The following is a 22,384-nucleotide window of genomic DNA, read 5'->3' on the forward strand; positions in this document are numbered from 1 at the left end:
GAGGACCCCAAAGCACCCTCTCCATGTTGAGAGCATGTGGTCTGGTACAGTTCAGTAAGGGGGGTGATCTCTGGTCCCCCCCCTCTTTTCCTGTGGTCTGCAAGGTTGCATTTCTCAGATAAGGGTCTGCTATGGATTTTGGGGGGGACCCCACGCCTTTTTTTTTTAATTTTTAGCGCGGGGTTCCCCTTAAAATCCATACCCGACCTGAAGGGCCTGGTATAGATTTTTTTTTTATTTTAGAGCTGGGTTCCCCTTAACCACTAACCACTTCAATACACTGTGTTATATAACCTACACTACCTGAATTGACTAAATATAGAGAATTATTTATATATATATATATATATATATATATATATATATACATATACATACTAGACTATATATATATATATCAAATACACTGCCACTAACTAACCTGCCTGCCTAATCTAGCTTAATCTATCTCCGTCCACACACTATACATGGCCACAATGTAGGCAGCCTTATATAGTGTGGGGGATGGACTTAGTCCCCCCGAGCCATGATTGGCCAAAGGCACCCTGCCTTTGGCCAATTATGGCTCTCTCAGCAGACTGCGCTGTAATTGGCCAAAGCATACAGATCAGGTGCATGCTTTGGCCAATTATCATACAGCAATGCACTGCGATCTCGCAGTGCATTATGGGGCATTCCACAGTGCTCGAATTTCCCGCGAACACCCCATATGTTCGGTTCATTTCTAGAACAAACGAACACCCAATGTTCGAGTCAACTTTACGTTTGACTCGAACCACGGGCTCATCCCTACTAATTACTTGCATGTTACACATGCTTTGTTGCTGAATTCATTTACCATTAATCTGTCAGTAAACAAATCTAACTGGTTTACTTTACATGTGTGTGCCTTTAAGTTTCTTTGTTTACCATGAGAATGTCAGAGCCCAGGGTGTCAGAGGTGTCGGAGGACTTGCTAGGTCAAGGCAATCACTGGGGTACTGAATCTTTAAGCGGTCTTCACGGGGGTAACGCTATGTAAGAAAGAAAAAAAATTGTATTGTATTGGCCGGAGGCAGTCGTACAGCTATGAACTGTACCCCAATACATGCTAGGAGTAGAGCGGCTCCACAGGTTTCAAATATTCACAAAAATTAGAAAGCCACAAAATGTGTTTATTTGGCTATTAGGGAAAGAAAAGATTTTTAACAGTTTGATTATTTCATTTGTGTTCTCTACAAAACAAGAGATCCCCATACATACTTACTGGAAGGTGGATCATTATAAGTACGATTATACCCCGGTGTAACCTTTGGCTCTACCACTTCTGTTTCATCCTCTTCATTTTAGACATGAAAAAAGGAAAAATGTATTAGTTTTGAAAGAGCAAGGGCAAACAATTCTAAAACACTGAGAAGCGTTCTGCCATACGTCTCTCTGCAGAGGTCCTACTACATGTCCCCTGTTGAGTCAAAGCTAGAGCTCTCCAATCAAAGAAGCTCATGCTCATTGTAGAGTTCTGCTCTGACTCAGCTGGGAATATGTCACACCTCTACAGAGAGACCACTGCTTCCACACAGAGATCAAGGGTCCTTCTCTGCAGCCTACTGAGGGGGACAGGCTTTTCTACTCAGTTTGTGGCGGCCTTCAAAAGAAAAGCAACTGTAAGCATAGGCGTCCGCAGAACTTTTTTTAGGGGGGGCATCATTTTAAGATCATCAATGCTCCACCCCTTTTTGACAATGTAATGAAGGGGAGGGGCTTAGTCATTATCACATAGTGAACAGGCATGCAAATGTTTGAGAAACCTGATACAAAAGCTTAATAGAGGGATCAAGCTGCCATTGTCTGATTAGCAATTTCTAATCTGTTTTTATGTTTACATAGGTTTCCACTACTGACTTTTCTTTCTGAAAATGCTAGCACTATGGCTCTGTTGTTCCAATATTTATATTCATTAACCTGGAGGAGGTATGCAGATAAGAATTTTTAACTTTCCTTAAACTTTTCCGATGTGCATACAGGCTCTGGCTTAGAAAGCATTCAGACCCACCGGTCAGCATTACAGCCAGGTAAAAAGCATTTTTAGAAGGTTAGGAATAATTTCTCCCACATATCTATCATGAAAAAATTAATTTAACACCTTGACCGCAATTATACAAGTAGTGCTGTTAGATGAGCTCCAGAACATGGACACAGACTGCCTCACCTCAGGCAGGTGCTGGTGTAGGTGGACAGCTCACACTCAGCTCTTTAGGCATTCTCCCTTCCTTCCCTCAGGTTCTGAGCCACGCTGCCTGGAGAAGATGGAGGAGGTGGAAAGAGCTAAAATTGACCAGGCATGAAGGAGGAAGACGTTCCTCCTCTGCTCTGAATGCTGGGGCCTTGCCTCGGCCTAATGACCTGACGTCAATGGTCGCTAGACACCAGGCGGCAGGCGAGTCTAGCAACCAGTGCAGCAGGCAGCAGAGAGCCCAACAGATGGTGCAATAAGAGATTCTAGAGAGTCGGGGAGGCGCCCCCGCTGCTGAATGTAACAGTAAGTGACTGCCACAGCTTCAGTCCCCACCCCTTTGCTTCAGTTTGTGGTGCCTGGGCAGCAGTGAACCCTGGGGACTTGCCCAGGATCGTCACTGAGTGTCCGTGTGCGGACACCTTACTCCGGGGGGGGCACTTGCCCCCCCATGCGGATGCCCATGACTGTAAGGCTTTGCACACCTTTTGTTTTGATTACTTATTTAGCTGTTTTAAATTGAAAAAAAAAATTAAATTGGGCTTTAAAGTGGACCTAAACCCATCGATATGACAGTTGCCCAAAAATGGTTACATTTCCGGCATGCTACTGTCACATTTGCTTGTGCCCTCAACCAAATTGTCAAACCATCAAATAACTGGTGTCATAACTGATCACATGTGCAGCACCATGACAGTTGCAGATCAAACAGAGGCTACGATGGCAGCTTCCTCAGCTGAAAAGCATAGGAGGGTTTAGTTCCGCTTTAAGAAATATATGAACCCAGAGCAAATATCACATGGGTGGTCCCCTTATTTCGTAAAACCACCAACAACCCCCCCCCCCCTCCGCACCTCAAAAAGATACACACTCAAAGGTACAGGTCTACTTTCCACTGTAACCAGCACAGCGGGATTCCACTTGCAATGGGTTAAGTTTAAAAGGAGAGGTCCAACTGCACCAATAACAGTGACTGGCAGCTGGGCTTATGAGCACAGAGGGACAGAGTTCATTATCATTCCAAAATTCAACAATAGCACCTATCTGTTTTAATGTACCATGTCACATCTGCACTAGGTCATCTATATAACGGCCATACCATAGCATATGATCACTGAAGGGACTAGTATCTTCAAAGATGTAGAGTTCTCCTACACCATCTCACATATAAGTTGCAATCAAAAATGATACCCTGTTCATCCAGGTATTGGAATCATGTGATCTCCTCCCATGTAACAATGCTCGGGTCTAGCAGCCAATGTCACATGATAGAGGGAGTGACATCACGTTCTCCCTTCTTTTTTTGACACCAAATAAACCAAGGATTTTAGTGCCAGCTACAATGGAGGAGTAAGGAGTGGGGGAACAAATGGAAGGAAGGTGTCAGTGAGTTTGGTGTGGGTGGCTTTTTTCAAAGACACTGTCAGTTTGCTCAACAGTAATTGAGCCAGGTAACAGCGTCTCTTAAAAATCCATCGACACTAAAGGCAAAACGTTTTTCTTCATTTTGGATAGAGTAAGGGAGGGCTATAACACCTGTCAGTTTTCGCCATTTGTGTCCCATTGGGAAAAATTTCCTTCACTTCCTGTCCAATAACCAACAGAGGAAGTGGGCACAAATCCCTTCAAAAGGAGGGGATCTCTAGTTGTCACCAGATCTAGAGTCCCCCATTGGAAGATGTCCCATCTCTTACTGTTTTGGGGACAACCCAAAATTTGGGATTTTTGTCTTTTACTATCAATGATAAGTGTTTACAGGACAAATAGAGAGGGTGGATTTCCCTCAAGGGCACAAAGAGCAATACAAACCTGACAGGGGTTCTAATCCCTCTCCACTCTATCGAAAACTAAGACAAAAGGTTTTGTCTTTAGTTAGAATTTAATTTCATCCCATCTCCATTAAATGCATGACTCTGGTGCATTTAATCAAAATGCTGAAATTTTGCAAAATTCTCACAAGTAATAATTCTCAATTTAATGAATCACTAGTGAGGAGCAGGGAAGATGAGGCAGCAGAGAGCAGATAGGAAGAGGAGGGAAAGCTGACGTGAGGAACTGGAAAATGGTGGGGAGGTTGTTACGAGGAGCTGAGAAGAAAACAGGAGGTTGTAATGAGGAGCTGACAAGAGTATGGGGAGGTTGTAGTGAGGAGCTAAGGAGAGGAGATTGTAGTGAGGAGCGGGCAGAAGAACTGGAGGTTTTAGTGAGGAGCTGAGAAGATGAGGGGAGCTTGTAGTGAGGAGCGGAGAAGAGGATGGGAGGTTGTAGTGAGGAGCTGAAAAGATAAGGGGAGGTTGCAGTGAAGAGCAGAGAAGAGAGGTTAAGGTGAGGAGGTAAGAAAAGAGGGGAGGTTGTAGTGAGGAGCAAAGAAGAGGACAGAAGGGTGTAGTGACGAGCTGAATAGATGAGGGGAAGTTGTAGTGAGGAGCTGAGAAGAGGACAGGAGGTTGTAGTGAGGAGCTGAGAAGAGGACAGGAGGTTGTGGTGAGGATCTGAGAAGAAAAGGAGGGGAGGTTGTAGTGAGGAGCTGAGAGGAAGAGGGGAGGTTGTTGTGAGAAGCTGAGAGGAAGAGGGGAGGTTGTAGTGAGGAGCCAAGAAGAGGAGTGGAGGTTGTAGTTAAAAACGGAAAGAGGAAGATTGAAGGTTTTTTCTTTTTTAAAGCCCGTGGCGTGTGAAACACACCCAAAAACTCCATCCAGTGCCAAAAAAAGTGCACACACATAAAGAGTGACACAAAACGTGCAATGGGTGTTACACGATCCTCCCTAGGAAGGACCTTACCCTGATCCCCCGGGGTGTTAGGCTCCAGACGGGGACTGAGGTACTCACTGGGCCCATCTGGCCGAAACCAGATGGACCCCCTTTCTCTGGAGGGTCTGCCGAAACAGACCCACCCAAGTACTTGTTGTGGCTCCCCCGAAGGGAGATCCCATGAGAGAGGGCGAACCAAGCCAGAAGGCCATGTTCACCCCCTCCCAAGACTTTCAGGGTAGTCCCGAGGACCCACACCCTACTAATCATACTGTGACAAACGTGTAACAACAAACAAAAACAATTTAAAAAAGTGACAACACAAGGGGTAGAATAAATTGAAAGTGGGGAGAAGTAAAAGTGGCCATTGTGCAATACAATGGCCAGCCCTTCGGCCAGGAATAAAAAATTCCTCTGGTCCTAGCCAAAAGGCTGGGCCCTAGAGGTAGGTGCGAAAAAATTTGTTGTGACGTGAACATGGTGCCATAAATCAATGTGACCCTCACTCACAGTGACTGTATGGCACCCCTGGACTTCCACTCCAGGGGCACATTCACCATGGGCTTTTCTCGCAACCCTGACCAACAGCCCAGTCAGAGCAGCCCCCACCCCAACTAGGAAGGACTGGAGTTCTGAGAGCTTAGAGAGAGCCCCTGACCCCAAGGCTCAACCACCGCTCCCGTCACTCCTACCTAATTACATTCGGGAAATACTAACCACCCCCCCGGTGGGAAGGGGGGGCAGTGTTCTCTCTCTAAAAACTGACCGGAGCAAGGACTACACCAATCTAGGCCAGAAGGCCAGGGACCCGATCCCTCTGGCCAGACCCGATGCAGCACCCATCCTCACCAGGAGCACCCTACCAGACGGCTCAGACTCAACCATTGATCGGCTCCCTATTACTGTCGGGCGGCTTGATGTAATCCCTGCTGAAACCTCCCTTCCAGGTACAATTACACCATTGGATTTGCATAGCTCTCCTCTATAGGAGTAGCACAGCGCCTCCTCTGGCAACTGATGAGAACAGATTTTTTTTTTTCTTTTGAAAAGCCCGTGGCGTGTGAAACACACCCAAAAACTCCACCCGGTGCCAAAAAAAGTGCACACACATAAAGAGGTGACACAAAATGTGCAACAGGTGTGTCAGGGTGATAACCGTAGGACGGGTAATTCTGCCAGTATTCCTCATGGTGGCACCCTTCTGCCTATTTAAGCCTGCTGCTGGTGCATGCTGGTTGCTGGATTATCATCAGCTTCCTGTGTTCCTTGTGCCTGTTGTGATACCTGCTTCCTGTTACTATTCGGCTTGCCTGACTGCTCCAGTGTTCCACCTGCATTGACCCCGGCTTGGACCTGACTATTCTTCGGCTCCGCATCTGTACCTTGATCATCCTCCTGTGTTTGACCCCTGGCTTGGCTACCTTCTCTGTTCCTGATTATCCTGCTGTACCTCACCTTGGACTTATTCCTGTGCTGAATGACCATTGGCCTGGCTCTGACTCCACTCCTGGTTGCTCCACGGCTCCATACCTGGAATCCCTCCTTGCACGGTTGCCCTTCAACCTTATCAGTGCACCCCAGCAGCTCCCTGCTATCTGCTACTCAGCAACAGCGCTCTGGCAACCCATGCACCTTTGGGCACCGTACTCCCTGTCTCACTCCCAGGGTTATGCTGCACTTAGCCGCAAGGGGCGCCCCCTCTGCAATCCTGCCTCACATCCAGGACTCTGACAGTATAATCCAGCCATGACTGAGGCCGGCGGAGGTGCATCCCCAATAGAGACTTTATGCCAACAGGCCGCTACCCTTACACGAGTGGTCCAAGTTCTTCAGGAAGGATACCTTCAATTAGAAGGAAAACTCCAACATTTTATGCTACCATCTGCCTTTTTGGATCCTGGTTCTTCCTCCACCAATCTCCTTGCTACGGCCTCTTCAGTACTGACTTTGCCCCCAGAACCGCGGGTACCTACCCCTGAACGTTTCTCTGGAGACCGGCAGAAATTCAGTTCCCTCAAGAATGCCTGCCTGTTATATCTGGCTCTGCAACCCCATACCTTTTTCACTGAGACTGTCAAAGTTGGCTTTCTTATCTCCCTGCTGACCAATGAACCCCAGGCATGGGCCCACAAGTTATGGGAACGGAAGGACTCTACTAGTTCAGTGGAAACGTTCTTTACGGCCTTGTCGCAATTGTATGAAGACCCCCAGCGTACAGCCACCGCTGAGGCAGCTCTGCATTCTCTTCAACAGAAACGGCGCCCGGTGGAAGACTATACTGTGGACTTCCGCCGGTGGTCTGCCGATACAGACTAGAATGAGGCTGCGTTGAAATACCAGTTTCGCTTGGGGCTTTCTGAATCCCTTAAGGACGAGTTGGCCAGGGTCGGCATCCCTGCTACCCTCGAGGGGCTCATTCAACTATTAATCCAGTTGGATAGACACCTTCGGGAGCGCCAGGCTGAATGTTCTCAGACTCCCAAAGTGCTGGTACCAGAGATCGGCGTTGGTTTGGTGCTATCCGCACTAACTCCTGAGGAAAAACAGCGTCGGCGTCAAACCAATCTCTGTCTCTGTTGTGGCCGAAAGAGACATTTCCTGAGCAACTGCCCCATAAGGCCCAGCAAGGTACCCAAGAACTCTCCAGTGTACTTCCAGATGTCCGGAACGTCCACTTTTCACCTTATCCTTTCCATCACGCTACAGTTGGCCGACAAGGGGGTTCAGCTTCAGGCCATAGTCGACTCCGGGGCATGCAGTTGTTTCTTGGACTTGGACTTAGCAGTAAAGCTCGGTCTGGCCCTACTTCCCAAGAAACGTAGATTGGAAGTTCTCCTGGCTGTTGGCACCCTGCCTAGTTCCGGTCCTGTGACACAAGAGACCGTTCCTCTTTTGGTTACTACTCCTGATGGTCATCAGGAATTCATACATTTCGACATTCTAAGCTCACCTATGTTCACCGTCATCTTGGGTACCCCATGGCTCCAAGCCCACAACCCCCAGATCAACTGGATCAGGAAAGAAATTTCATTCACTTCACCTTATTGCCTACAGCACTGTCTTGCCCCTGAAACCAGTAATGTAGCCAGTTGCCTGTCAGTTCAACCTGTACCTGCCAACAACCAGAGTATTCCACAGGCCTACCAGGAGTTTTCAGACGTCTTTGACAAGAAAAAGGCTGATGTCCTGCCACCACACCGGTCATACGATTGTCCAACTGAATTACTGCCAGGAGCCGAAATCCCATTCGGTCGCATATTCCCCCTCTTGGAGATGGAACTATGAACATTGCGACAATACATTGATGAAAACCTGGAGAAAGGCTTCATCCGTTCCTTCTCTTCTCCTGCTGGAGCCGGAATATTTTTTGTTGAAAAAAGGGACAAATCCCTAAGACCATGTGTGGATTACAGGGTGCTCAATAAAATCACTATAAAAAACCGTTACCCTCTTCTTCTAGTTCCGGAACTTTTCCAGAGACTCCGTACTGCCCGAATATTACTAAGCTTGACCTTCGAGGAGCCTACAATCTCATTCGCATCCGAGAGGGTGACGAATGGAAGACAGCATTTAGAACTCGCTTTGGACATTTCGAGTACTTAGTGATGCCATTTGGATTGTGCAACGCCCCGGCCACATTCCAACATTTCGTAAACGATATCTTTCGAGAATTTCTGTATTACTTCGTCATCATCTACCTGGATGATATCCTGATATTTTCAACCATTCTGGAGCTCCATCGTACACATGTAAGGACAGTTCTGCACACTCTACGTAAGCACAAACTCTATGTAAAAGCAGAGAAGTGTGATTTCGAAAAGGAGTCAATACAATTCCTGGGACTAATTATCTCCACTGGTGGTGTTGCTATGGACCCACAAAAGGTACAGGCAATCTTGGACTGGCCAACTCCATCGGATAAAAAGGGAGTACAAAGATTTGCGGGGTTTGCAAACTTTTATAGGAGGTTTATAAAGAACTTTTCCTCCATCATCTCACCAATCACCCAAGTTACCCGTTTACATACTCGGTTCCTGTGGTCTTCAGAAGCCCAATCAGCTTTTGATAAGCTCAAATCCCTCTTTACCTACGCACCTATCCTGCAACATCCTGATCCGGTCCTCCCTTACATCTTAGAGGTTGATGCCTCTGAAGTTGCCACAGGGGCAGTCTTATCCCAATGTCAGGGTCCTAAGTCGTTACTCCATCCTGTGGCCTTCTCCTCGCGGAAGATGAGTCCGTCTGAAAGGAATTATGACGTGGGAGATCGAGAGCTCTTGGCTATTAAAACTGCGCTGGAGGAATGGCGGTACCTCCTTGAAGGTGCTCAGCATCCCATCATGATATTCACGGATCACAGAAACTTGGAGTATCTTCGCACTGCTAAACGCTTGAGACCCCGACAAGCTCGATGGGCCTTGTTTTTTGCCAGATTCAATTTTCATATCTCCTTTTGCCCGGGGTCTAAGAACGGGAAGGCCGATGCCTTGTCCCGGATGTTTCCTGACACTCCCGAACAAATCACTCCTAGCACTGTATTGTCTCCACAGAATTTTCTCATGATTCAAACCGACCTGAGTTTCTCACTGAAACAAGCTTCTTCCCAATGCTCTGAACCAGAAGCACTGTCTTTAAGAAACCAGGAAGGTTTTCTTTGGTATCAGAACAAAATTTTTGTTCCGCAGCAAGCCAGAGCCCAGGTCCTAAAGACTTTACATGACCACCAACTTGCTGGTCACTTCGGGGTACGAAAGACTTTGGAGCTTGTTCAGCGATCTTTTTGGTAGCCCACTCTGAAGCCTGACTGCAGGGAATACGTCAGTTCCTGCACCATTTGTCAACGTAACAAGGGGTCTAACATCAGATCTTGGGGACTACTACGCCCATTGCTTGTGCCGGAGCAACCATGGAAAGAAATATCTATGGATTTCATAGAAGAGTTACCACCCTCGGAGAAATTTACAACCATCTTGGTAGTCGTTGACTGCCTGTCCAAGATGGCGCATTTCTTGCCCATGATGGGTACACCATCTGCTGCTGACACGGCGAAGATCTTCATAAAGGAGATAGTCAGACTTCACTGCCTACCGAACAACATTGTGTCCGACAGAGGGGTGCAATTCACCTCTAAGTTCTGGAAGGAGCTCTGCAAAATTCTTTCCATTAAAGTGTGCCTATCTTCAGCTTACCATCCTCAAAGCAACGGTCAAACCGAAAGAATTAATCAAACTTTAGAACAGTACTTACGTTGCTTCTGCTCCTTCTCCCAGGACGATTGGTCCTTGCTACTCCCGTGTGCGGAGTTTGCATACAACAACTCAATCCATGCTTCCACCAATCAGTCACCTATCTGGGCCAACTACGGTTTCCATCCCTCATTCTTGCCTAATGTTATACCAGAGACCTCAGTCCCCGCAGTCCAGGACAGGATAAATGCCATTCAGGCTAATTACCTAACTCTCCAGGCAACTATGCAGAAGGCCCAAGAGAATTATAAAAAACATTATGACAAGGGGAGGAGAGATCCCGTCTTTAAAGTTGGAGATAGAGTGTGGCTTTCCTCAACAAATCTTAAGCTTCCTTGCCCCTCCCGGAAGTTAGGACCAAGGTTTATCGGTCCATTCACAATTAAGAAGGAAATTAACCCAGTGGCATTTGAATTGTCTTTACCAAGTTCCTATAAAATCCACCCAGTATTCCATGTTTCTTTATTAAAATCTGTTGTCTCCAGTCCTTTTCCAGGGAGAGAAGAAGCTCCGCCGCCTCCAATCTTGGTGGACAATGAAACAGAATACGAAGTAGAAGCCATTCTAGACTGCCGTCGGAGAGGTAGGACTGTTCAATTTCTTGTTAAATGGAAAGGTTACTCTGTAGAAGATAATTCTTGGGAACCAGCAGATAACATTCATGCCCCTAGACTGTTGCAGAGGTTTCAAGCCCGATACCCCGAAAAATGGGCCAGATTGGGCATCCGGAGGCTGCCCCTGGGGGGGGGGCACTGTCAGGATGATAACCGTAGGACGGGTAATTCTGCCAGTATTCCTGATGGTGGCGCCCTTCTGCCTATTTAAGCCTGCTGCTGGTGCATGCTGGTTGCTGGATTATCATCAGCTTCCTGTGTTCCTTGTGCCTGTTGTGATACCTGCTTCCTGTTACTACTCGGCTTGCCTGACTGCTCCAGTGTTCCGCCTGCATTGACCCCAGCTTGGACCTGACTATTCTTCGGCTCTGCATCTGTACCTTGATCGTCCTCCTGTGTTTGACCCCTGGCTCGGCTACCTTCTCTGTTCCTGATTATCCTGCTGTACCTCACCTTGGACTGATTCCTGTGCTGAATGACCATTGGCCTGGCTCTGACTCCACTCCTGGTTGCTCCACTGCTCCATACCTGGAATCCCTCCTTGCATGGTTGCCCTTCAACCTTACCAGCGCACCCCAGCAGCTCCCTGCTATCTGCTACTCAATAACAGCACTCTGGCAACCCGTGCACCTTTGGGCACCGTACTCCCTGTCTCACTCCCAGGGTTACGCTGCACTTAGCCGCAAGGGGCGCCCTCTCTGCAATCCGGTCTCACATCCAGGACTCTGACAGGGTGTTACACTGATCCTCCCTAAGAAGGACCTTACCCTGATCCCCCGGGGCGTTAGGCTCCAGATGGGGACTGAGGTACTTCACTTGGGTCCATCTGGCCGAAACCAGGCGGACCCCCTTTCTCTGGAAGGTCTGCCGAAACAGACTCACCCAAGTACTCGGTGGGACTCCCACGAAGGGAGACCCCATGAGAGCAGACGAACCAAGCCAAAAGGCCTGTGTCCGCCCCCTCCCAAGACTTTCAGAGTAGGCCCGAGGACCCACACCCTACTCATCACACTGTGACAAAACGTGAACACCAAACAAACAAATACAAAAAAGTGACAAACATAGGATCAAATATATAGAAAGTGGGGGAGAAGGAAGTGGGAGAAGTAAAAGTGTCCATTGTGCAATACAATGGCCGGCCTTTCGGCCAGGAATAAAAAATTCCTCTGGTCCTAGCCAAAAGGCTCGGCCCTAGAGGCAGGTGTGAAAAACGTGTGTATGGTGAAGTGACCATGGTGCCATAAATCAATGTGACCCTCACTCACAGTGATTATTTGGCACCCCTGAACTGCCACTTCAGGGGCACATTCACCAATGATGAGAACAGATACTACACTTGATCTTAGACAAAAGGCCGAGAAGCGATGCACTAATAAGAGGTGGGGAGGTTGTAGTAAGGTGATGGTAAAAGAAGGGGAGATTGTAGTGGAGAGCTAGGAAGTATAGACCTGAGAAGAGGAAGTGAGGTTATAGTGAAGAGCTAAGAAGAGGGAAGGAGATTGTAGTGAGGACTGGTAAGAGGAGGGGAAAATGTAGTGAGTAGCTTGAAAGTATAGAGAGCGGAGGGTAATGAGCTGAGAGGAGGATGGAAGGTTGTAGTGAGGAACAGGTAAGCAGAAGGAGGGGTTGCTGGGAAGTATAAAGAGGGTAGAATAATGAGCTGAGTAGTTGGGAGGAGAAGAGGAGGCTATAGTGAGGAAATGGGATGGCAGTCATAGTTCCTCACTGTAGCATCCTAGAAAAGGAGGATAGATTGAGGACAGAGCTGTAGGTTAGTTTGAAGAGCTGGAAAGACAGAGGTTGCAGTGAGAAGCTTACGACTAAGAAAGGAAAGAAGGAAGTTTGTTTTTTTTTTCCTTCCACTATTAAAGGTGTCTTTACATGGTGAGAAGGTAAAGGCAATACTCAATGGCTATGCTCTGTATATTCATGCCTAATAAACTCTAAAGTACATTCATTATTTTAACCTTCTTGATTAAAATTACACATTGTTTGTGTTGTATTTAGGTTTTCAAAATGATTACTCACCAGGAAGTTTTACAACATAATACCATTTAGTTTTTGAAAATGTGTTGTTTGTAGATGTATTCCTATAACGTATTTGTGCTGTGTACATTCCTTCATCTTCTCTGGTTGCGGGAAATATTGTGATTAAGGATTCATTACAGGAATAAACTCTTGGTTTATATTGTTCATTTAGAAAAGCAATAGGATTGTTCTTAGAGGTTTTGAAAAGAGCATTGTCTTTCTTTGCCCAGGACACCCTTTCCACCTCTATGACGGCATTATCTTCTGCTGGCACAGTCAAAGTAATATTTCCTCCAATCTTAAATGTTATTTGCTCCTTGTTTTCCGTACTTTGTGTATCAAAGAGCACACCTAATAAACAAAATGAATGTCTGATTATTAAAGCAATATGTTACTTCTGTAGCACACCACCCTAAGGCCGCAGATAACTGGAATCCCCCACCCTGCACAGCCAGGCACACTGAATTTCCACAGGCTTTCCAAAGTCAGAGAACAATCTGTTTTTTTTATTTTTTTTATTGATATATACTGTATATATATATATATATATATATATATATATATATATATATATATATATATATATCAATATATATATATATATTATATATATATATGTCTCTATACATGCTCCACTTCTTCCACCAGCACTCAGTTGCTTGCAGAACCCAGCTGAGACACTTTGAAAATCTGACAAAGCACTCAGTCAGATTTAAAAGCAATAGCTCTTTGTAGGCAGGAACCCGAGGGCCCTTAGTTATGTAGCAAAAGTTCAGTGCCCAGCTTTCATCACTCGTGTGGCTACTGATCCCAGCACCACCTCTTCAGGCACTGCCAATCCAACTGGCTGCAGCTGCCTCTTTCACTAGCCCTCCAGGTTAAAGGGGTTGTAAACCCTCACGGTTTTTCACCTTAATGCATATTATGCATTAAGGTGAAAAACCTTTTGTAATCCTGATGCAGCAGCCCCCAGAGCCCCCCTTTTACTTACCTGAACCTGGTCTTTCCAGCGATGGGGACAAGCACACCAGCTCCAGCCAGTGTCTCGGGTCCTGATTGGATAGATTGATAGCAGCCAGAGCCATTGCTGTTGTCAATCAAATCCAATGACCTGGAAGCCAGAAGATGGGGCAGAGTCCTGCTGTCTGTGTCAATGGATGCAGCAGCAGGACATGGGAGCGCGCCCGCATGAGTGTCCCAAGGGAGACTGGCTCTCCAACGGGGCACAATGAGGAGGAGCCAAGAGCGTCGCTGAGGGACACCAGAAGATGAGGATCTGGGCCCCTCTGTGCAAAACCAACTGCACAGAGGAGGTAAGTATGACATGTTTGTTTGTTTTTTTTTTAAAACACAAACCTTTAGATATCCTTTGAGTTCTAGACTTGTACACAACGGAAAATTTTGTTTAGTTTTCAATTGTAAAATATGCTGTTTTGTTCTGTTATATTCGTTATGTTACGTTAATTCGTTTTAGAATAATTTGTTATTTCTGTAGAGTATCAATATTGATTATAACGAATTGATTCGTTATCGGATAATTCAATATATATATATATATATATATATATATATATATATATATATATATATATATATATTCACAATAATGATAAATAGTTCGGAAAGTCGCTTGTTTATTGAATCCATTAGCACACACAATGACACTATCTCTTCTCTTATACTCAAATACAATACAACACCCTTCTCAATGGATATTCGGAGGGACATCAGCGGACAGCACCCCTTGGCTGTTTGGCAGCAACCTGGAGGCCATTCCTATTCCATCTATCCTCCGGTGCCAGCAGATTAGTGTGAGCCATAGCAAGGTTCGGTGGAGTCCAGACACCATCCCCTGAGCCATGTTCCTGAGAGTGGGCCATCATCATTATACTCATCATCCTCTGTTCCAGTGTGGTGAGCGGGCAATGCCAAATCCTACAGACACTGTATATAGACACCATTGCTTCCTGCACGTTATCATCCTTAGTGCCTAGACCTAGTCTCATAGACACTATATACAGGCATTGTTCCATCATCTTGCTTCTACTTGTAGTCCTATAAAGGGCAACTTCCTTGAGTCAGTGATCACTGTGCTTCCATCTACAGCTTACTCAACACAGGAAGATCTGTTTCTTTGCTTACTCCTCATCAATTGATCTAAGTTGTTATGCTCTGCCATTTAAGAACTCTTTGCATGCAATTGCTTTTAAAGGGCTAGCTGAAGATTAACCAGATTGTTTCACAGTTCATACAAAGCTACTGTACACCTCCCTCCCCATTACAGGGATTTGTTCTATTGAGCTCATTGAGCTAAATTCACCAATAACTCTCTGACAGAGCTAGTAGAATCTTAATATAGTGTCTTGTTATCAACGTTCTAATTCTATATTTACTGTTCTGCATCTGTGTGCTGAGGACTCTGAGGAGCAGAAGAGAGGGGTCTGACATAAATAAAAGTCATTCCTTTGCCCTCCTGTCACCTGTTCACATAGCTACTGTTTGCATTTGTCTGTGCATTGATATTGGAGTTTTCACTGTTTAAGTGTGCTATATTGAAAAGTGATTGCCATATATATGTCAATAATATTTTTAAACAGTAAACTTATTTTGAACTTACAATTGTTCTTCATCTTACTAAAGTAAGCAAGCTCATTAGTTCAATTGACATTGGTGTACTTATACAATTGCTATTGTTATTAAGGGGGAAAATGACTGAACCCAGGGTGTCAGAGGTGGTGGAGGACTTGCAGGGTCAGGGCAACCAGTGGGGTACTGATTTAACTAGCGACCCTCACGAGGGCAGCGCTACATTTGGGGGCTCATCCGGGATACCCCTCATTGAAAGCCCAAGCAAGTCAGGCGACCAGCCCAGAGAGAGAGAAAAGATAGACTCAGTCTTGGCCACCAGTTGGGCACGGGAACAAGGAAGTCACTTGGAACTGGCCACAGTGGTGAAAGTGCTCGGTGCTGAATGGTCTGAAAGAGAGGTAAGACAGTTGATAAGAAGGGCTGTCCCACATTGTGGATGTGAAGCCTAAATTTGATGAAGTTTGCACTTATGCCTTGATAGAGTGGTGAGAGAGTGTCCCCGCTGGATTCAAGAAGGATACTGTGAGTTGGGCTGAAGGACTAGAGGCTCAAGTGATACCTTTGCTGTCAGCTGGTACTACAGAGGAAGAGCACTCCAGACATGGTTCAGAGAGTCCTAGACTAGAAGAGTTCCCCCTGCTTCCGTTTATATGGACATGAGTTGGATGATTGAGAGTTTAATAAAAAAAATCTCGGCAAATCAAGGTTACCGGAAGCTACAGTTCTTCTCAGGTCGTATACCAACCCCAGAAGGGGAAGAGGAGTTCAAGAACTGGATGGATCAAGCTATCCAATCTGTTGAGGAATGGAGTGTGCCGGAGGCAATGAAGAGACAAAGTATAAGTGAGAGTATTATAAGCTCGGCAGCAGATGTCATTTGGAGTCTAAAAAGGGGAAAGCCAGAATGTATAGCTATGGATTGTATTGAAGCTTTATGTGCAGTTTATGGAAGAGTAGAAAAAAATCCTGATCTGATGTATAAGTTTGAGCACACTCATCAGTATAGAGGAGAGAAATTGTCTGCATATGTAGTCAGAGTCAATCGAATTCTGCATCAGATTATATTGAAGAAAGGGGTTGATCCGAAAGTGGCTGATAAAGTCAGACTAGAAAGAATTCTGCAAGGGGCTCGGCCTAATCGTCCAATTGTGTTTCATTTTTGTTGTTAAAAGGGACACAGATGGCTCCAACTTACCCAGAGTTAATGAAGCTGGTCAGGGAGGAAGAAGTTTTGCTGGATGAAAATAATCAAGGGTCACAATAAGGGGCAAAGGTTCCCCCAAAGCCAGGAACAGGGCCGGATTAACATAGGGGCTGGTGGAGCTGCAGCTCCAGGCCCCTCCCTCAATATAGGCCCATGGCAGTGAATATCTGTGTGCCTTCCTGAAGGAAGAGGAGCCCTCTGTGCACACATGGAGGAGACAAGTGTTAGTCACTGCAGCCGAGTCCTGTCTCTGTCGATGCCTGACTCCTATCACAGGGTCTGTTACACTCACACAGATCCTCAGTGTCTGGGAGCTGTCTGGGGGAGGGGCGCTGATGTCCTAACCAGCAGGAGCCCGGGAGGAAGGACATCTTACATGCTGTTGAGATAAGGTTAGTACATTTGTTAGGAAGGTGTTTTATTGTGCTAGGGGAAAGACTGCTGCTTCCCCCCATGTAATGTGCTCTCTTGTGCCCACCATGTCATGTGCATTGCAGTTCCCCCATGTAATGTGCTGTGCCCACCATGTCATGTCATGTCATGTGCATTGCAGTGCCCCCCATGTAATGTGCTGTGCCCACCATTGTCATGTCATGTGCATTGAAGTGCCCCCATGTAATGTGCTGTGCCCACCATGTCATGTGCATTGCAGTGCCCCCCATGTAATGTGCTGTGCCCACCATGTCATGTCATGTGCATTGCAGTGCCCCCCATGTGCTGTGCCCACCATGTCATGTCATGTGCATTGCATTGCCCCCATGTAATGTGCTGTGCCCACTATGTCATGTCATGTGCATTGCAGTGCCCCCATGTAATGCGCTGTGCCCACCATGTCATGTCCATTGCAGTGCCCCCCATGTAATGTGCTGTGCCCACCATGTCATGTCATGTCATGTGCATTGCAGTGCCCCCCATGTAATGTGCTATGCCCACCATGTCATGTGCATTGCAGTGCCCCCATGTAATGTGCTGTGCCCACCATGTCATGTCATGTGCATTGCAGTGCCCACCATGTCATGTTCATTGCAGTGCCCCCATGTAATGTGCTGTGCCCACTATGTCATGTCATGTGCATTGCAGTGCCCCCATGTAATGTGCTGTGCCCACTATGTCATGTCATGTGCATTGCAGAGCCCCCATGTAATGTGCTGTGCCCACTATGTCATGTCATGTGCATTGCAGAGCCCCCATGTAATGTGCTGTGCCCACTATGTCATGTCATGTGCATTGCAGAGCCCCCATGTAATGTGCTGTGCCCACTATGTCATGTCATGTGCATTGCAGAGCCCCCATGTAATGTGCTGTGCCCACTATGTCATGTCATGTGCATTGCAGTGCCCCCATGTAATGTGCTGTGCCCACCATGTCATGTCATGTGCATTGCAGTGCCCCCATGTAATGTGCTGTGCCCACCATGTCATGTCATGTCATGTGCATTGCAGTGCCCCCCATGTAATGTGCTGTGCCCACCATGTCATGTGCATTGCAGTGCCCATGTAATGTGCTGTGCCCACTATGTCATGTGCTGTGCAGTGCCCCCCATGTCATGTGCTGTACATTGCAGTGCCCACCATGTCATGTGCAGTGCCCACCATGTAATGAGCTGTGCCATGCAGTGATCCCACCAAGTAATGTACAGTGCCCACCATGTAATGTGGTGTGCCATGCAGGGCCCACCATGTCATGTGCAGTTCCTACCATGTCATGTGCTGTGCCCACCCTGCCATGTGTTGTGCCCAGCATGTAGTGTGTTGTGCCCACTGTGCAATGTGCTGGGCTGTTCAGCAGTGCCCACCATGTCATGTGCAGTTCCTAACATGTAATGTGCAGTTGCATTGCCCACCATGAAATGTGCTATGCCATGCAGTGCCCACCATGTAATGTGTTGTGCCATTCAGTGCCCACCATGTAATGCGCTTTGCCCATCACGTCATGTGCTGTGCCATGCAGTGCCCACCATGTAATGTGCTGTACCCACCATGTAATGTGCTGTGCCAACCATGTCATGTGCAGTGCCCACCATGTAAATTACTGTACAGTGCCCACCCTGTTGTGCTGTGTTGTACCCACCATGTCATGTGCTGCGCCATGCAGTGCTTACCATGTAATATGCTCTACATTGTCCACCATGGCATGTGCCGTGCAGTACCCACAATGGAATGCGCTATGCAGGGCTCACCATGTCAATTGCGGTGTCCACCAATTAGGCCTCATGCACACAGGCTGTTAAAATAACGTTATGAAAACGCCAGTATCTTTGCAGTGATTTTTTAAAACTTTTTTCAGCTTTTTTCAACGTTTTGGCAAAAGCGTTTTTGAGCGTTTTTCCGCGTTAGCGTTCTTGAGCGTTTTTCCGCGTTAGCGTTTTTGAGCGTTTTTTTTTTTTTTTCAATGGACCAAAAACATCAAAAAACGTTGGTGAATGACGTTTTTGAGCGTTTTAGAGCGTTTATCAGCGTTAGAGCGTTTTTACAGCTGAAAAACGTCTCTCAGAACCCACTGGTCCTGGGTTTTTTTTACAGCTTAAAAACACCTATGCCATTTGCAGCTCAAAAAGGCCTAGGTGGACATGAAGCCATAGACTAACATAGACAGGCCTTTTTAAGCTGAAAAAAAAGCTCAAAAAAGCAGCTGTAAAAATGTCCGTGTGCATGAGGCCTTAATGTGCTGTGCTCACAATGTAATGTGCTGTGCTGTGTCATGCAGTGCCCACCATATCATGTGGTGTCATGCAATGCCCACCTTGTCATGTGCTGTGCAGTGCCCACCATGCCATGCGCAGTACCCACCATATAATATGCTGTGCCCACCATATAATGTGCTGTGCAGTGCCCACTTGTAATGTGCACTGCCCACCATGTAATGTGCTCAGCTGTGCCCGCCATGTCATGTGCTGTGCTCACCATATAAGGTCCTGTGCCCACCGTGTGCATGTGCTGTGTTGTGCCCACCATGCAATGTGCTGTGTTGTGCAGTACCAACCATGTCATGTGCTGTGCCCATCATATAATGAACTGTGCCTACCTTGTAATGTGCTGTATTGGGCAGTGCCAACAGTGTAATGTGCTGTGCCCGCCATGTAATGTGCTGTGCTTTGCCCACCATTAAATGTGCTGTATCCATGTATCCACCATGTAATGTGTAGTGCCAACCATGTAATGTAATGTGCTACCCCCCGTGTAATGTACTATGCTGTGCCCCCCTCACTCTCACCCCCCTCTCTCTCTCTCATCCCCTCTCTTTCACCCTGTTCTCTCTCTCGCCCCCTTCAACCCCCTCTTTCCTACCACCCTCTCTCTCCTTCACCCTCTCTCTATTCCCCTTTTTCTCACCCCTTCTCTCTCGTCCCCATCTCTCTCATTCAATGCCTTTCTTTCTCTTTTCCCCTCCCTCTCATCCCCTCTCTTTCAGCCCCCTATCTAACTATCACCCCCCCCCCCCTCTCTCTCACACCCCTCTCTCTCTTTAATTTAATTCAACAAAAAATTGTTTGCGTTTTCATTTTATTTATTTTCATAAAAAGGCCCACCAAAATCCTTAGCACCAGGCCCATGTTGCTCTTAATCTGGCCCTGGCCAGGAAAGGTGTCAGCACAGCCGGTGCAGGTGGATAAAGGGGCCCAAAAAAGTGGACAGTGATGAGGAGTCGCACCTCCAGTTCCTGGGAATACTCCTGTTAAATTGTTTACACACAAGTGGTTCGAGCTCAAGATCAGATGCAACAGACGTTGATGGGTGATGGAAGCTGAAGCTACAGCTCAGTTGGACAAGACTGATCCCAGAAGATGCTTTCAGTGTGAGGAGTCTGGGCATTTTCGGAAGCAGTGGAAACAGGATGCACCTGAGCTCAATTTTGAGTGACATGGCAAAGGCTGTGAATAATTATGTACATGTGATTTTTTTTTTTTTTTCTCAAAAAGGATTTTATTGAGATGAAACATAACAAACACACAAACACTACAGGTTCCAGTTAAAACTTTGTCATAAACATGCATACAAGATCTCAGTCTCCTCAAATTATAACACACAGGAGAACCCCCACCACCCCAATCCTACATGCCTCAAAATAAAAGCATAGTTACATCGCTGTATAATCAATTAAATCTCTTAAGCTATTCCAGCAACTGAATTAAAGAAGCAGTCTGTCCACTGGAAATAGGCCAGGGGTGTTCAACTATGAGGACCATAATGCGTCAAATTTACTAGGGCAGCCACGGTGTTGGAAAATATATTTTTCCAACCGTAGGGTGGCTCCTACCTGGGTTATCCATTCCTTCCAACAACTAAGAATGAGCTTACGGGCTTAAAAGAGAGCCCTGGCAATTGCCTGTTTAGGGCTGTCTTCAATTTGAAGGTCATCAAGGATTCCCAATATACATGGTTTCTGGTCCACTGGAACATGAACCTGAAATACCTTATTAATATATATCAAACTGAGAACAGCGCTAAATATGACATAAGATTATCCCATAGGGATATAAAGTGCAAAATACAAACAATTAAAAATTAACCACTTGACAACTGGGCACTGAAACCCCCCTCGTGACCAGACCAATTTTCAGATTTCAGTGCTCTCACACTTTGAATGACAATTAGTCATGTAATACTGTCCCCAAATAATTTTTTGTCCTTTTTTTCATACAAATAGAGCTTTCTTTTGGTGGTATTTGATCACCTCTGGGTTTTTTATTTTTTGCGCTATAAATGAAAAAAGACCGAAAATTTTGAAAAAAAACAAATCTTTCTTTGTTTCTGTGATAAAATATTGCACATTATTATTTTTTCTTCATAAATTTTGGCCACAATTTATACTGCTACATATCTTTGGTAAAAATAAAACAAATTAGTGGATATTATTTGGTCTTTGTGAAGGTATAGAGTGTACAAGCTATGGTGCAAAGCACAAAAAAATTGATCACATCTAATGTACTGGTGGCCTCATTCCTTGCAACCCTAACAAGCCAGGAAAGTACAAATACCCCCCAAATGACCCCTTTTTTTAAAGTAGACATTCCAAGGTATTTAGTAAGATGCATGGTGAGGTTCTTGATGTTGTGATTTTTTTCCCACAATTCATTGCAAAATGAAGATTTTTTTTCCACAAAATTGAGGTTATTTCTCTCACATGGCATGTCTATACCACCAATGAGTATTACAATACCACATGTGTGGGACTTTTTCACAGCCTAGCCACTTAGAGAGGCCCAACATGCAGGGAGCACCATCAGGTGTTCTAGGAGCATAAATTACACATCTAACTTGTTGACTACCTATTACACTTTTGAAGGCCCTGGAGCACCAGGACAATGACACGTGACACTGATGTGGCACTGATGACAGATGGCACCGATACATGGCACTGATGGCACGTGACACTGATGTGGCACTGATGACAGATGGCACTGATGACACGTGGCACTGATGACAGATGGCATTAATATGTGGCACTGATGACAGATGGCACTAATATGCGGCACTGATGACAGATGGCACTAATACGTGGCACTGATGACAGATGGCACTAATATGTGGCACTGATGACAGATGGCACTAATATGTGGCACCGATGACACGTGACACTGATGACAGATGGCACTGATATGTGGCACTGATGACACGTGACACTGATGACAGATGGCACATGACACTGACAGGTGGCACTGATAACAGATGGCACTGATACGTGCAACTGATGACACGTGACACTGATGACAGATGGCACTAATATGTGGCACTGATGA

At 46.1% G+C, this 22,384-nt stretch overlaps 1 protein-coding gene and 1 pseudogene across 1 annotated transcript in view; both read right to left on the minus strand.

The window, feature by feature from the left end:
* LOC141116650 (uncharacterized) overlaps window positions 1-22,384 on the minus strand; it is a 210,737-nt gene that overhangs the window by 80,826 nt on the left and 107,527 nt on the right. Inside the window, exons 3-5 of the mRNA XM_073609042.1 lie at window positions 12,852-13,202; window positions 8,108-8,242; window positions 1,247-1,318 (exon numbers count right to left, since the gene is read on the minus strand). Coding sequence (XP_073465143.1) covers window positions 1,247-1,318; window positions 8,108-8,242; window positions 12,852-13,202 — 558 coding nt within the window. The remainder of the gene's footprint in view (window positions 1-1,246; window positions 1,319-8,107; window positions 8,243-12,851; window positions 13,203-22,384) is intronic.
* LOC141120759 (U2 spliceosomal RNA) lies at window positions 11,980-12,189 on the minus strand (annotated as a pseudogene).

Source organism: Aquarana catesbeiana, linkage group LG13 (genome assembly GCF_042186555.1).
Source record: "Aquarana catesbeiana isolate 2022-GZ linkage group LG13, ASM4218655v1, whole genome shotgun sequence".
Taxonomy (NCBI): domain Eukaryota; kingdom Metazoa; phylum Chordata; class Amphibia; order Anura; family Ranidae; genus Aquarana; species Aquarana catesbeiana.